General features: G+C 44.8%; 1 protein-coding gene across 1 annotated transcript in view; it reads right to left on the bottom strand.

Moving 5' to 3' along the window:
* DNAJB6 (DnaJ heat shock protein family (Hsp40) member B6) overlaps positions 1-17369 on the bottom strand; it is a 982130-nt gene that overhangs the window by 648725 nt on the left and 316036 nt on the right. Inside the window, exon 4 of the mRNA XM_044065582.1 lies at positions 15921-16055. Coding sequence (XP_043921517.1) covers positions 15921-16055 — 135 coding nt within the window. The remainder of the gene's footprint in view (positions 1-15920; positions 16056-17369) is intronic.

Here is a 17369-nt window from a genome sequence, read left to right as displayed (position 1 = left end):
CTGGAATCCCTATCCGAGGGAACAGGATTTTTAGCAGTGGAAGCCTTAACTCCTTTAGGACCCTGAGAAATTGTTTCTGGGTCTGCAGCGGGGTTTTCGTAAAGAAATTTATGAGAGTTGGGGACCCTGTAAGTACCTGTCTGGCTTGACTGGTGCAGGGGTTAAAGAATCAGTTGACAGACTGGATTCAGAAAAAACAACAACAATTTCAGGCACAGGGGGGATAGCTAGGGGCCTGTGTTGAGGCAATAAAAGGAAGTCTCTGAGCCTTTTCTTGGATTCTGAATAATCCTGGCTCTCCCAATGGAAATGCTCCCTCATGGTGTGCAGGGTTTCCCCAAAAGAATAATCCTCAGGCGGAGAGGCTGAAGGTATAGACTCTTCTGCATCAGAGTCCTCATAGGGAGGGAGAGAATATCCCTGATAAGAAGAGGAATCAGAGGAAATGGAAACCTAGTCAAAGGAATCAGTCAGTGTCTTGCATAGGCCTTTTGTCAGGAGGGGGATGGGAACCCCTGATTAAAGTAATTAGGTCTTCGGCCATTTTAAGCATCTGTTTCTTTGGCATGGATGACTGTTCTGGAGAATGCTGTACTTGTTTCTTTGTCTTTAATGGTGTGTTTTTGACTTTGCCTTTGCTGCTGTAGTGGGCTGAATTGTAAGCTGTGAAGGTCTGAAAACACCCTCAGAAGCAGATGCCTGCTCAGCGGCTCCGGACCCATCTGAGGGAATAGTTTCCGTAGGCCCAATACCTTGGGTTTCCACAGGCCTCGGTGTCTCCACGTGGCTGTCTGCTACGGCCTGTGGCTCTGAGGTAGCAGTCGTCAGGGGCTGCGAAAGCGCCTGAGCCCGGCGACTGGCTTAGAAGAGGCTTCGCCGTCGGTTTTGGACCTCAGATGCCTGTCCTTTTCTTTGTCTTTGCGTTTTTTATAAATTCCGGCCGGTTGTTCCGAAGGCATAATGTAATTAAACCTGCAGCCAAAATAATGTAAAGCAAAATCAAACCGACGTTTAACAGTGCGTTTATTGAATCTAGCACAAAACTGACAACTAGTAACGTCGTGGTCAGGGCCTAGGCAAGGAATACAGTAAGAGTGAAAGTCCTTATGAGGTATTTGCTTCCCACAAGAAATACAATTATTAACTTTTCCTGACATAGGTCTGGACCAAGAAAAAGTTTCCCCAACGGAGTACTTAGCTTTATTGAAGACTTCGGATCTGAAACTTAATTTTTAAAAATCTCAGGAGTCTGCCAACAGACACTTGCGAACTGCTTCTGCTTCGGGCAACGCGCGGCAAGAAAGACTGAAGAAAATGGTGTTGGTTGCAACTTTTATACCCCTGGCGCACTGACGTCAGGGAAGAGGTGACAGCAACCGACGCCGGACAAAGACTTTGGAACTCGGGCCGACTGCGGGTCACCTGCCAGCAGGATAACCCAAGTGTAATGACTGCAAAAGTGAAACACGATGAACATCATCCAAGAGAAACTTGGACATTTCCTTCAAGTAACTCTGGAATATGATGACATGAGCTAGGTAATTCAGCACCTGGACAGCAAAGGTCACTGAAGCAAATGTCCGCTTCCCAAATTGGCCCACTGCCCTAGACTCCCTGTTAGGGGTGTGGGCTGAGAGCTCTCTTCAGACAGTTCCTTCTGTGTGTCTGCCGCTACAACCATCGCATCTACTGGAGGACCACTGCTCCAATGTTTCATGTGTGTAGGTGCAGAAAGAATTCTACCTGGCTTTTGGGTACAGGCACCCATTAAGCCATCAAATCAATGAGTGGGTCAAGGGCAGTACTACCCTGGAAGAAGCTGAACTGCACCCAGAGGTCTCCAAGAACAATGACTCATCAGGGGGACTAGCGGCAGACCATCATTCCCCCCTCTCTGCTTCATCAATTCCAGAATACTGCCAAAGGTGACCTATTAAGAGGGTGATCTAGGGGAGCCCTCACCTTCATCCAAGTCAGTGTCTTCAGTGACACTCTGGTGAAGAGTCTAAATACTTCCTTTTGGCTGTCTGCTTTCTATGAACTGCCTGCGTGGGAAGATCAGACTGTTCAGAATCAGACTGGGAGCTAATATAGAAGGGTGGCTGGAAAGCCTGTGGAACAAACTATCCCCGTCTGACAGGAGGATAACAAACAGAAACAGATTCCAGTCGGGGTTCTGATGGCGCCATCCTTCCAGACAGTACCTTTCCCTCTGCATCAAAATGTCCTCTTGGAAAGCCTCCAAAGCTGAGGATGCTATTGACTCCGTAGGCTCCCTCTTGTTCTGATATGAAGGAGAAAGTGAAACCGATGGGTCTCGACCCAAAGGCTGACTGACTCTGTCAAGCTATCATGTGCTGAAGAACCAAAAGGGAGAGACTGCTTTGAAAATTTTGGGTCTCCCTTTGAGCCTCAATTCCAAAACTTTGGTTTCGAAACTTCTGGATCTGAACAGGTTGGGCCCCAAAGAGGTAGGGAACCAGTTGGAGTGTAAGTCAAGTGAACTATCTGCTCCAGCAAAGATGTTCCGGAACAGACTGACCTGAAGCTGCAGACAAGCAAACCTGTTCCAGAAGACAGAGTAAAGGAGCCACAGATGATGAATTAGCACTCTAGACATTCCTAGAAGACAGTACTAAGAAAACCACAAGCTGCATCTGCATCCTGAGAAATGCTCTCATCATTTCGTTGATGTCCTTCAAAGATTAGGACAACAAAGTCACCAAACTATTGGGAGTATCTTTTCTCTTGCAGTATCAGCAAATGCAGTCCAGGAATGGCTAGAACCAAAGCACAATCACTGGTGACTAGATAAAGTTGGCTCCAACAGTCTCTGTACTTTCGGATCCAATTCTAAAGTCAAGGATGACCCTCTTACAGGACTTCTTAAAGCCCACTTTGGCTTTGTCCTGCCCAGAGTCTTTGTCCTCGTCTGAAGCTGCCTTCGTCCTAGACTGCTTTTTCTTAGTTAACAGGGAAGTGGTTGAGAAGGAACAGGAAGGGGTGGCAGAGCCTGTACAGGGAAGGAAGGAGTCCCTTATAACAATCATTTTCTCTCTTCTCATTTGTAGGGCTTGAGTGATGAAAGCAGCACATGTATGGCATGCAGTGTCTAAAATAAGAGGCCCCTAAACAGTAAACACAGAGTGAGTGTGGGCTGGGGGGGGGGGGTCAGCTTATGCTCACACTCCTAGTCCTTTTTAAAACCTTGACCGTCAGCTATGGTAGGCGCAAGAAACATACACAGGTCAACAGAATTGGCTGAAAGTAACAGTTGAAGACAGTTATTTATCTAAACCTAACCTAAAAAGCCAAATACAATCTCTACAACCCTAAATAGTTTTAAACAATTTCAAACAATTAGAAACAATTTTACAATATGAAAAACCTTATTTCTAAGCGTTCTTATCTACATTATACACACACATATATATATATATATATATATATATATATATATATATATATATACACACACAAAATACATTATATATATATATATATATATATATATATATATACACACACACACACACACACACACACACACACACACACACACACATATATATATATATCTCCACACACAGACACAGAGAGAGAGAGGAGGAGGAGAAAGAGAGAAAGTACAGTTTTGTACCTACCGTAAATGTAGATGTTCGAGTGGTTATGCTGCTGCAGTCATCACACTTAGGTTATCCTGCCGTCAGGCGGTCCCGCAGTTGGCCTGAATTCAAAGCCTTGGTCCGGCGTCAGTTGTCGTCGCTTCTTCCCTGACGTCAGTGCGGCAGGGGTATAAAAGAGGCAGCCAATGCCATTTTTTTCAGTTTTTCTTGCCCCAGATATCAGGTGCCCCAAACTAAGAAGGCAAAATAAGAAGCTTGCAAAACATACCTTATTGAAAAACAATAGCACTAGTTGTAAGCAAATACACCATATAGACATGCATCCCAAAGGTTGATGTACATGGAGATATAAGAAAAAGCTTGTTAGGTAGAGGGGATGGAGGGAGGGTAACCTGGACTGCAGCAGCATAACCACTTGAACATCTACATTTATGACAGGTACAAAACTGAACTATGTTCATCGTGCTATGCTGCTGCAGTCATCGCACTTGAGTAGAGTCCCAAAGCTATGATTGGGTGGTAGGAGCTAAACTGGGTTAGGTGCAGCTAAGATGCCCTGCAGAACTGCAGTGGCAAAACCAGCTCTGTTTTTTTAGTATAGAGGAAGGTGAAAATGCTTGGTGAAGGTGTGCACTGAACTCCAGGTAGCTGCCTCCAGAATGTCCTTTGTTGGGACTCCTCGGAGGAAGGCTGTTGAGGTTGCTGTAGCCCTGGTGGAGTGAGACCTAATAGTAGCAGGCACTGCTTTCCCATGGTGTGAGTAGCAAAAGCGGATACAATGCGCTATCCATTTGGAGATGGTCTGTTTTGAAATAGCCTTTCCTTCTGAACCTGGTGCATAGGATACAAGGAGTTGGTCAAATTTTCTGAAGGCCTTTGTCCTGTCCAAATAGTAACGTAACCGTCTGTGAATGTCCAAAGAGTGAAGGAGTCTTTCTCCTTTATTCTGTGGGTTTGAATAGAATGTGGGCAAGTATATGGTCTGATTGAGCCACACTGGATACTACCTTTAGCATGAAGGTAGGGTTGGTGCGTAAAGATACTCGGTCCTGATGGAAAATGAGGAAAGGTTCCACTGCCATGAGTGCCTGCAGTTCTGAGACCCTGCGTACTGAGGTGAAAGCCAGCAACAGGGCTGTTTTCCATGACAAGTACTGAAGCTCTGCTGAGAAGGCTGGTTCGAAAGGAGGAAGTGTTAACTTTTCCAGAACAAAATTTAGGTCCCAAGTTGGAGTTGGTGGTTTTCTGGGGGGGGGGTCTTATATTTTTTGCCCCTCTGAGAAACTGCCTTAAAGGATGAGAGAAGATGGGAGAAACCGCATCATATTGAGCTGAAATGGCTGAAATCTTTATAGATGAGAAAGAAAGGCCTTTGTGTAGCAGCTCAGTCAAATATTGGAGAATGTTAGGAATATTTGGGATGGCAGGATTTAGGCTTCTGGCCTGGTTCCATACACAAAATCTTTTACATTTGCCTGAGTGTTTTTCTGGTGCTGGGCCTCCTGGCCTTCAAAATGACATTCTGGACGTCCTTTGAGAGAAGTGTTGTTTGATAATTTAAGGTATTTTCCATGCAGCTAGATTTAAGGTCCTTAGTTGACTGTGAAGGATCTGAGAGTTTTGTTGGGTTAACAGCAGAGGGAATTGAGGCAAGATCCAAGGGGGCTGAGAGTCAGGTTTCGTAGTAGTGGGTACCAGTGTTGACGTGGCCAGTCTGGAGCAATAAGAATCATTTGTGGTCTCTCCGATCTGACTTTCAATAATACCTTGGTCAGTAGAGGCAGAGGTGGGAAAGGCGTAGACTGACAATGTTGCCCAATTGAATGATAGGGCATCCACTTTCCAGGCCTGGGGATAAGTCCTTGTGCAATTTTTTTGTAGCTGGCAATTGTTGGTTGAGGCAAACAGACCTACGTCTGGTGTTCCCTATCTTTGAGTTATCATTGAGAATATTTGTGGATGCAATATCCATTCGTGAGGGTCTGACAAATTTCTGCTTAATTAGTCTGCCAGAATGTTTTCCTTTCCTGGCAGAAATTGTGCTTGCAGTTGTACTTGGCAAGTTAATGCTGTGTTCCACAAGGCCATTGCCGATCTGCATAGTGTGTAGGAGTGCGTTCCCCTCCTTGCTTGTTTATGTACCACATAAAGTACAGTTTTGTACCTACCATAAATGTAGATGTCCGATAGATATGCAACTGCAGTCATAACATATGGGTTTGTCCTGCCTCAGGCAGCCCTCGGTCGGCCAAATTCCAAAGTCTGGGTCCGGCGTCAGCTGGTGTCGTCTCCTCTCCGATGTCAGAATGGCTGGAGTATAAAGGCATCGGCCGACGCCATCTTCTTCAGTGTTTCTTGCCCCAGATGCCAGGTGCCCTCCTAGGAAGGCTAAATTTGGTGAATGGATAAACAATTCCAGACATGCACAACAGTAATAAACAGATACACCATAGGAGGTACCCCCAGCTAATAGTTGTAGAGGACCCATAAAGAAGGTTGCAGAGGGGTAGGAGGGTGGGAAAATCCGACTGCAGTTGCATATCTATCGGACATCTACATTTATGGTAGGTACAAAACTGTACTATGTCCTTCAAGAATGCAACTGCAGTCATAACATATGGGTTGAATACCATAGCCAATCTGGGGGTGGTTGGAACTAAGTAAGTGATGGTGTAGCTAAAATGCCCTGCAGGACTGCCGAAGCAAAGCCTGCTCGGGATCTGGAGTATAAAGGCAGGTTGTAGTGCTTGGTAAATGTATGCACGGAGCTCCATGTAGCAGCCTCTAGAATGTCCTTTGTAGCCACTCCTCTTAGGAAAGCTGTGGATGTGGCTATAGCTCTGGTGGAGTGTGGCCTAATATTGGCTGGCACACCTTTTCCATGAAAAGAATAGCAGAATCTGATGCAGTGTCCAATCCATTTGGAAATTGTTTGTTTGGAGATTGCTTTTCCTTGCACTCCAGCAGCATAGGCTACAAACAGTTGGTCAGACTTTCTGGTGGCCTTAGTTCTGTCCAAGTAGCAGCAGTGCTTCCCCCCTGTTTTGAGGATTGGGGAAGAAAGTAGGCAGGTGAATGGCTTGATTTAGAGACACCCTGGATATTACTTTTGGCATGAATGAAGGATTGGTTCTTAGAGAGACTCTGTCCTGATGAAAAATGAGAAAAGGAGGTACTGTCATGAGTGCGCCTGTATCTCAGAGACTCTTCTTGCTGATGTGATAGCCAATAGGAAAACCGTTTTCCATGAGAGAAATTGCATTTCTGAAGTTGCTGCTGGTTCAAAGGGAGGAAGGGTTAATTTTTCCAAGACGAAATTGAGGTCCCATGCAGGTACTGGCGGTTTCCTGGGGGGTTTGATATTCTTTATCCCTCTCAGGAACTGTCTTAGCAAAGGATGTGAAAACACAGGTGGATCGCAATTGTATTTTGCTGAGATTGCTGAGGCATGAATCTTTATGGAAGAATATGAGAGACCAGTATGAAACATTTCTGCCAAGTATTCCAATATCTGAGGTATACTCAAGACTGTTGTATCCTGACCCCTGTTAGCATTCCAGATGATGAATCTCTTCCACTTGGCTGAATAGGTTTTTCTGGTGGAAGGTCTGCGTGCTTCCAGTAAGATCTCTTGAACTTTTTTGGAAAGAGAGATATCGGAAGGAGTTATGGTAACCTCCAGGCTGTCAGATGCAATGTTTTCAGGTTTTGATGAGCAGTCCTGTAATTGTGCTGTGATAGAAGCAGAGGCCAAAGGGGCAGAGGCCACGGCTTGGTCCGAGTTATGCTCAAGAGCAATGGGTACCAGTGCTGCTTTGGCCATTCTGGAGCTATCAAAATGCCTGTTGGTTGTTCTGCTTTGATCTTCAGTATCACCTTGGTCAGCAGTGGTAGAGGAGGGAATGCATAAATTGTTAGGGAATTCCAGCTGAAGGAGAGAGCATCCGTTTTCCAGGCTAGAGGATGGTGGGTCCTTGTACAGAACTTTTCCAGGTGATGATTCATGTGAGAAGCAAAGAGATCTATGTCCGGTCTTCCCCATGTCCTTATTATTTGTGAGAAAATGTGGGGATGCGGCATCCATTCGTGTGGATCCAAGAAATTCCTGCTCAGCTTGTCTGCCAGAACATTGTCCTTGCCTGGCACAAACTGGGATTGCAAATGTATCTTCAGACTTGGGGATTTTTCCCAGAGAATCATTGTTAGTCTGCAGAGGATAAGAATGAGTGCCTCCCTGCTTGTTTATATACCACATCACAGTGGTGTTGTCTGTCCTTATTAGCAAATGTCCTTGTTGAAGTGATTTTTCAAAATTCTCGATTGCATGTATCACTGCCAACATCTCTTTTTGGTTTATGTGCAGATGCCTTTCCCTTGGTGTCCATTGACCTTGAATGCATCTGCCTTCCATGTGCGCCCCCCATCCATGGTCTGAGGCGTCTGTTGTAATCATTTGACCTGCTTGAGGTTTGTTGAAAGACATGCCTTTGTTTAACTGACTTGCTTGAGCCCACCACAAAAATTCTCTTTGCAGACATGGAATGAGTGGGATTACGTCCTCTAGGCTTTGGCTGTGTTGGGACCATAAGCTTTTTAAGTACCATTGCAGCTTTCTCATATGAAGTCTTGCCAAAGGTATCAGAAGAATGCAAGATGCCATGAACCCCAGGGCCTGCAGGATTTTCCTTGCAGTCAGCTGGGAGAACTATGCTAGGCCTTTGAAGTACTCTGGTAACTGCTGTTGTTTTTCCTCTGTGAGATAAGCCATTTGTGTGTTTGTGTCCAGCTTGGCTCCTAGGAAAATAATTTGTTGGGATGGCAGGAGTCTTGATTTCTGGATGTTGACTGTGCATCCCAAGGCCTGTAGTAACTGAATGACATAGTCCAAGTTTGCAATCAAGGTTTGTTTGTTGTCTGCTTGTATGAGGCAGTTGTCCAGGTAGGGGTATATTTGAATCCCCTGGAGTCTGCAGTGTGCCACTACTGATGCCAAGCATTTCGTGAACACTCTGGGCACAGTAGATAAGCCAAACGGCAATGCTGAGAATTGATAATGCTCTGTCCCTGCAAGAAATCTGAGGTATCTTCTGCAGCTTTGATTGGGACATGCAAGTATGCCTCCTTGAGGTCCAGAGTGACCAGCCAAGACCCCTTGCCCAGCATGGAAGGAGTTGCTGCAACGTCAGCATTTTGAACTTTGGCACAATGAGATAAGTATTTAGAGTAGACAGGTCCAGTATAGGCCTCCATTTGTATTCCTTTCTTGGAACAAGGAACAGTCTTGAATAAAATCCCTGGCCTTGTTCCTGTGGAGGAACCTTTTCTATTGCATTTATGTTTAACAGCTTTGAAACTTGAATGAGTGCCTCTGCCCTTTGATGATGTGGCAGGCTTGGCATGCCTTGTCTTATTGGTAAAGTATGGAAGTGGAATCTGTAACCCTTGTCTATTAAATCCAGAATCCAGTTGTCCTTGGTTAAGATATGCCAGTTTTTTGAGAATAAGGATAATTTTCCGCCCAAGGGTGCTTCTCTTTGAGCCTTTGTAGGCGGTATGAAAGTCAAGTCATTGTGGTTGTACTTGTGGTGCAGCTGGGCTGCCTGTGCCACTTCTTTGATTTGGTGGTTGCCACTGGCGGCCCCTGTAGGAGCCTCGGTATTGCCCTCTACCTCGGCCACGCCTGTTTTTTCCCCTTTGAAACTTGTCAGTGTCTGGAAAGGACCAATTCTTTGAAGGCCAATTCCTGCTGAATCTGGGTGGCTGAACCTGGAGGAAATCCTTGACTGTCTGTACTGATTTAGCTTTTTCCTCAATGGACTTCAACACATCTTGTGCATTAGCACCAAAAAGCTTCTGTTTTTCTAAAGGTGCATCAATTAACTTTACTTTAACATGGTCTGGCAGAGGCTGTTTTTTTAACCAAGCATGTCTACGTGTAACAGCCCCAGTCATAGCTGCCCTACATGAAGCCTCCAATGCATCATAACCACACTGAAGAAAATGATTGTTAACCTGCTGAGTGTTATGTACTAGATCCTGCAATGCCTTAAAATCAGTAGACTCAGGGGAGGCTAGCTTTTTCTGAAAGTCATCCAGTAAAAAATCCTGGTACTGAAACGTATGAAAAAGGCAGTTAAGTGACCTCATAGCCAGGGTGGTGGAGGCATAAACTTTTTTATCCCATCTCTCCAGGGATCTAGCTTCCTTATCCGCTGGCAGTGGATTCTTGGCAGTGGAAGTAGCCACTCCCTTGGGGCCCTGTGAAATTGTTTCTAGATCCACAGAATGGGCCTTAAAGAGATGCTTGTGTGTGTCAGGGACCCTATAATATCGGTCAGGCTTGACAGGAGCAGGAGGGAGAGAATCAGGGTTAGCACTGGAGTCGGAGAAAACATCATCCAGGACATCCATAACTGGAGGGATAGCTAAAGGCCTGTGCTGAGGAAGGTACGTAGCCTTTTCCTGGAATCAGAGAATTCCTGGCCCTGACATTTAAAATGCTCCCTCATGGAGTGTAGGACTTCACCGAACGAAAAATCCTCTGGAGGAGAGGCAGAGGGAATTGATTCCTCAGCATCAGAGTCCTCATAGGCCTGGAAGGATTCTTCTTGGGTATCGGAATGCTCAGAATCCCCAGAGGCTTCATCTGAAGAGAGGTTGTCGGCCTGCTCAGTTCTGGGCCTTTTCTCTGCAGGCGGCTGAGAACCTCTGTCTGGATGACGCTGAGACCCCCTAATAAGAGAAATTAGATCTGCAGCAAGAGACATGATCTGTTTATCAGATGAGGGGGCCTGAGCAGTAGGTTTAGGATGGGCCTTGGCCTGGCTGGTGGCCTTAGCACGTGCAAAGGCCTTGATGGACATGGATACAGGAGGCCTAGCAGCCCCACGTGCTGGTGTAACCTTGTCCACAGGAATGGTGTCGGGTAGATCCAGAACCTCGGTTTCTGGAGGAAAGTCAACAACCGGCACCGGAGTGGACTCTGAGATCGAAGGACGAGTCACCGCTGTGTCGTCGGCCTGGAGCGGTTGGATTACCGCTTCCGAAGGGACCGAAGCACTCACGGAGGGTTTAGGAGGAGTATCGGTGGAAGACGCGGGCCGAGGATGACGGTCCCGGTCCCTACGTTTTTTGGAAGATTGAGTTGTCGGTTGATCCGACGGCATGATATAAGCAAAGGAATCACCGAAAAAGTCTTCGGCAAATTCTGCCCGGCGTCTAAGAGTGCGCTTATTAAAGCGAGCACAGGCACCACAGGCCGAGACGTCGTGGTCTGGGCCCAGGCAAGGCAGGCAAAGAGAATGGAAGTCCTTATGAGGTATTTGTTTACCACATGACAAACAATTATTAACTTTCTCAATTTGTTCTGACATCGGCTGAGGCAAGAAAAAATGTTCCCCAACGGGGTACTTAGCTTTTAGATGACTTCAGTACTGAAAACACAGGAGCTGACCGACCGGCACTTGCGAACTGCTTCTGCTTCGGGCACCGAGGCAAGAAAGACTGAAGAAGATGGCGTCGGCCGATGCCTTTATACTCCAGCCGTTCTGACGTCGGAGAGGAGGCGACACCAGCCGACGCCGGACCCAGACTTTGGAATTCGGCCGACCAAGGGCTGCCTGAGGCAGGGCAACCCATATGTTATGAATGCAGTTGCATTCTTGAAGGACATCTGTGTTGTCCGTCCTTATTAGAAGTTGTCCTGGATGCAAGAGGTCTTTGAAGGCTGTTAGAGCATTTTCTACAGCTAACATCTCCTTTTGATTGATGTGTAGTTGCCTTCGGTTTGTAGTCCATTTGCCCTGTACGCATTGTCCTGCCATGTGTGCACCTCAGGCGTAGTCTGATGAATCTGTTCTCAAGGTTTTGCTTGCTGGAGGTAAAACAAAAGGAAGACCCTTGTTTGCTTGGCATGCTTGAGCCCACCATAGAAACTCTTTCTGAAGGCAGGGAATGAGAGTTATACTTGCTTCAAGGCTGTGTCTGTGCTGGGACCATACACTCTTTAGGTACCATTGTAGTTTTCTCATATGTAGCCTTGCATATGGCATTAGTTGAATGCAGGATGCCATGTACCCCAATGCCTGCAGGAATTTCCTTGCAGTGAGCTGGGTATAAGTTGCCATCTTTTTGAAGTAGTGAGCCAGTTGTTTTTGCTTGTCTGGCGTGAGGTAAGCCATCTGGGCCGTTGTATTCAAGTTGGCACCCAGGAAAATTATTTCTTGTGAGGGTATTAGCTTTGACTTCTTTTTGTTTACTGTGTACCGTAGGCAACTTAGCAACTTTGTTACAAATGCCAGATGCTGTAGTAGGATGTCTTTGCTGTCCGCTTGGATCAGGCAGTCGTCCAGATATGGGTAAATTTGTATTCCTCTGTCTGCAGTATGCAATTACTGATGCCAGGCATTTCGTGAATACTCTGGGCGCAGTAGATAAGCCAAAGGGCAATGCAGAGAATTGATAATGCATTGTGCCTGCCAAAAATCTGAAGTATCTTCTGCAATCTTGTCTGATAGGGACATGCAGGTATGCCTCTTAGAGGTCCAACGTTACCAGCAAAGACTCCTTGCCCAGCATGGGAAGAAGCTGCTGTAGTGAGAGCATTTTGAATTTGGGAATGTCCAGGTATGTGTTTAGAATTGAAAGGTCTAAGATGGGTCTCCAGGCTTTGTCCTTTCTTGGTACTAGAAATAGTCTTGAGTAAAATCCTTGACCTTGCTCTTTTGCAGGTACCTTTTGAATTGCATGTTCATGAGAGACGAAATTTGTTTTGTGCCTCTGCCCACTGATTTGTTGGCAGATTTGGCATACCTCTCTCATCCGTGGTAAGGTGTGAAAATGAAATCTGTAGCCTCGGGTAATAATATCCAGAACCCATTTGTCCTTTGTGATGATGTGCCAATTTTGTGGAAAAAGAGCCAGTTTTCCTCCTAGAGGTGCTGCCTGTGCAATTTTGCTTGGCAGGCGAAGAGGAAAGTCATTGAGTTTGTTTTCTGAGGGGTTGAGATCCATTGTCTCCCCTTCTTTGAGATGCTGTTTGCCATTGTTGAGGCCTGTAGGTACCTTGTGGCTGGCCTCTGCCCCTAGGGCGTCTGTACCTGCCCCTTTGGGGTCTGTCTGAAGCAGGAAAGGACCAGTTTTTTGATGGCCAGTTTCTGCTGAAGCGAGGAGGTTGTACCTGTAAAAAAATCTTTAACTGTTTGCATTGATTTTGCCTTTTCTTCCATTTACTTAAAAACTTCCTCTGCTTTGACACCAAATAATGCATCCTTTTGCAGTGGAGCATCCAGTAACTTTGCCTTGACATGTTCTGGTAAGGTTTGCTCTTTCAGCCAAGCATGTCTGCGTATTACAGACCCTGTGACCGCTGCTCTACTTGAGGCCTCCAAAGAATCAAAGCCACACTGTAAAGAATGTTTTCCCCATTTGTTCTACTACATGCAATAAATCTTGCATCCCTTTGAAATCCAGTTGATCTGTTTGAGGAATCATTTTCTGTTTTAACTGAGTAAGCAAGAACTGCTGGTATTTAATCATGTGGAATTGGCAGTTTAATGCCCTCATAGCCAAAATGGCAGAGGTATACACTTTTTTCCCCATCTTTCTAATGCTCTGGAATCTCTTTCTGCAGGTAGTGGATTCTTAGCAGTAGAGGCCTTCACTCCTTTGGGACCCTGGGAAATTGTTTCTGGGTCTGCAGCAGGGCTTTTGTATAAAAACTTGAGAGTCAGGGACTCGATAGTATCCGTCTGGTTTTGGTGGAGCAGGAGGTAAGGAATCTGGATTTAGACTAGATTCAGAGTAGACATCATCCAGAATATCTAAAACAGGAGGGATAGGCTAGGGGTCTATGCTGAGGTAGAAGAAGAAACTCACGGAGTCTTTTCTTAGAGTCTGAGTAATCTTGTCCTTCCCAATGGAAATGCTCTCTCATGGTGTGCAGGGTTTCCCCAAAAGAGAAGTTTTCAGGTGGGGAAACAGAGGGAATAGACTCCTCAGCATCTGAGTCTTCATAGAGAGGAAAGGGGTAATCCTGTTCCTCAGAATCTGCAGAGGAAATGGATTCCTGGTCAGAGGGAGGGAAATCCTCCTCCAGTCTAGGCCTTTTGTCAGGAGGAGGATGGGAACCTCTGATAAGGGTAATGAGGTCCTCCGCCATTTTGAGCATCTGTTTTTTAGGCATAGGGGCCAGAGTAGGAGTCTGTGGGCCCGGTTTCTTAACCTTTGGGTAGCTTAGCGTATGACCTTACAGAAAGAGTCGTCAGTTTAAAAATGCCTTCTGAAACCGAAGGCCTATCCATAGGCTCCGGATAGTCGCCAGTGCTGGCGTCCGCGATGTGAGGAGTTACCGACTCCAGAGGCCCAGTAGGTCCTAACTGACAGGTAGTCGTGTTTTCCAAATCTGCGGTAGTCAGGGGCTGCGTAGGCGCCTCACTGAATACCGGAGATCCGGCGGCAGGCCTAACAGAGACCTCGGAATCTGGTCTAGGCCTAGGCTGCCTGTCCTTATCCTTGCGTTTTTTAAAAGTAACAGTTGTCGGAGGTTCCGACGACATGATGTAGTTGAATTTTCTGCCAAAATAATGTTGGGCGGTATCAGCCCGATGCTTAATAGTGTGTTTATTGAACCTAGCGCAAAACAGACAACCAGAAATGGCGTGGTCTGGGCCTAGGCAAGGAATACAGTAAGAATGAAAATCCTTATGAGGTATTTGCTTCCCACAAGAAATACAATTATTAACTTTGTCTGACATCGGTCTGAGGCAAGAAAAGTTTCCCCAATGGGGTACTTAGCTTTATAGAAGACTTTGGCTGAAATTCTGTTCGAAAATCTCAGGAGCTGGGCGACCGGCACTTGCGAACTGCTTCTGCTTCGGGCACCGCGCAGCAAGAAAGACTGAAGAAAATGGCGTTGGCTGCCTCTTTTATACCCCTGCCGCACTGACGTCAGGGAAGAAGCGACGACAACCGATGCCAGACCAAGGCTTTGGAATTCAGGCCGACTGCGGGACCGCCTGACGGCAGGATAACCCAAGTGTGATGACTGCAGCAGCATAGCATGATGAACATCAATCACAACTACATAGCACGATGAACATCAATCACAACTACCCTAATTAAGAAAAAACACAAACTTTCTAAAATTATTATTAGTACGGAAGCAGGAGAGGTAAGGAAGGAGCTTCAAAAATTGCTAACACACAAAGGATATCAGATGTTGGGGCCCTCAAAAGCATGACCGAACACTTCAAGTGACAAACAAGATTTGAGGTAGCAAGGTGGAGACCAGGGAATTATGGGGAGGGTAGGAGCTGGAACTGAAGAGCTTCAAGATCGGTGCTGAGGTCAGATCAGACCACCCACAGTTGAATCAGACAAAATAGACAACACTGGATGCTTCTCTGACAATGGCTAGTGATTGCAGCTCAGGCTGTAGTCACATTTTTCTTTAAAGACATGCATTTAACAAGAGACCACTGGTTGAATGCTTAGCTTAACTGTACAAACTGTATATTCTACTTCTATTGTTCTATGTTGTTGCTTATCATACTTGTATATTTTTGCTAAAATTTCTATTGTATATTTTTAATGTACATTCATCAATTTATTTTTGCTCTACTGTATTAACAGTGCCTCTAGGACTCTCATTTATTTGTTTTTATTCAATATGTTGTTACTTTACTTTAACAATGTTATTTTTTCCTAGTATGCATGTTCTATGGAGCTTTACTCACCAGGCCTACACTAAAAAAAGGCTTTGCTCAGTTGGACTACCCTGGTCAACAAATGGCAAATAAAGTAACATACAAGTGTACTCACTTCTACTGTGTTAGACTAAAAAATACAAAGTTGTACATAGTACACTATGTATAATTTTGTGTGCGTCTTAAAACATGGTGCTCGATTTCAACCAGTCTTCTTGCACAGATATCAAAATGAATTAAATATAACAAGGTATGGCTTTCAAGAGCTGTATCATGCATGTTTTGGGGTGTGCAGGTTGCTATTTATGGGTTGCAGACCAAAAATATTTGTTCTTTCCTACTGGCAAAATGCTAGTGATTAACTTAGCAAACAGTTTACCAGATTCTTTTTGACATACCTGTAATAATGGTGGTCTTTCCTGAGCAACAACTGCAAAATCACAAATGACTATGAATTATAAAATTCAACAAATGATGGCTCAAATTAAGTATTTTTCAATTTAGTCTTGCAAAGTATGCAATTAATAGTTCCTAGCCTTTATCTAATTCTTTCACACACCAGTACTGAAAAAAATGCCCTTATACATACCACTATTAAAATCTGGAAATCCACCCCCAAATGAAGAAAATCCACCACCAAAGGGAGATGAAAAGAGTCCAATTCCACCTCTATTTCTACTTCCACGATTTCCTCTTCTGTCACCAAAGAAATCAAAAGGGTCTTCTGTAAAATAAAATTCAATAAATAAACAGTTAATATCTGATATTTGCACTCCTAGTCTTAAGCATTAGGAAAATGAATAGAACAACACTTATATGGCAAATCAGCCCTAAAGTTATTCAGTTTTGATAATGGGAAAAACTGCTTTTTCAACTGTTTGACAAGTGAAAAATAAGTTATGTATTACCATAACTTGGCATCTGCATTTTCCTTCATTCATCCTCATGACAGGGGTTAGGGATCTGACCCTCTGATCTGGCACAGCCACTTCCACAGACTTGGATCTGACTTTCAAGCTCCTCCCTCATACTCAATGCTCTGCATCATCCACCCGACTACCTCAGATCAAGTTTGCCTAGCTAGACATGCCACTCTCATACATCAAAAAAAGCACAGTTGTGTACACTTACCATAAATGTAGATGTTAGAGTGTATTCACTGTTCCAGTCATTACATTTGGGTAATCTGCTGGCAGGCTGCCCTCAGTCAGCCTGAATTCCAAAGTCTTGGGTCCTGCGTCGGTTGCCGTCTTCTCTTCCATGACGTCAGGGGTACAAAACATACAGCCGACGCCATTTTCTTTAGTTTTTCTTGCCCCCGGTGTCAGGTGCCCCCAAAAAGGTAGCAATATTATAATATATATATATATATATATATATATATATATATATATATATATATATATATATATATATATATATATATATATATACATACATATATATATATATATATATATATACACACACACACACACACACACACACACATCTATATACATGCATCAATATAACCATTACCTTCATCTACAAGCAAATACGCCACATAGGTTGTAGAAGATAGAGAAGAAAAGAAACTGTAGAATGACAGGGGGATGGCGGGAGGTTAACCTGGACTGCAACAGTGAATACACTCGAACATCTACATTTATGGTAAGTGTACACAACTGTACTATGTACTTCATGTTTCACTGTTGCAGTCATTACATTTTGGTAGAATCCCAAAGCTATGGTTGGGAGGCTGGAGCTAAACAGCATTAGGTGCGGCTATAAGGCCCTGCAGCACTGCAGTGGCAAAGCCTGTCCTAGACTTAAAGTAGAGAGGCAAATGGCAATGCTTTGTAAAGGTGTGAACAGAACTCCAAGTAGCAGCCTCTAGAATGTCTTTGGTTGGTACTCCTCTGAGAAAGGCTGCCGAAGTAGCTGCAGCTCTAGTGGAATGAGACCTAATGCCCTTGGGCACAGGTTTACCACGGTGCAAGTAGCAGAAACTGATTCAGTGGCTTATCCACTTTGAAATAGTCTGCTTTGAGATTGC

This window comes from Protopterus annectens, chromosome 3.part0 (assembly GCF_019279795.1).
Source record: "Protopterus annectens isolate FY-2018-M chromosome 3.part0, PAN1.0, whole genome shotgun sequence".
Classification (NCBI taxonomy): domain Eukaryota; kingdom Metazoa; phylum Chordata; order Ceratodontiformes; family Protopteridae; genus Protopterus; species Protopterus annectens.
The sequence above is the reverse complement of the archived record's forward strand: the minus strand, read 5'-3'. Positions and strand labels throughout refer to the sequence as shown.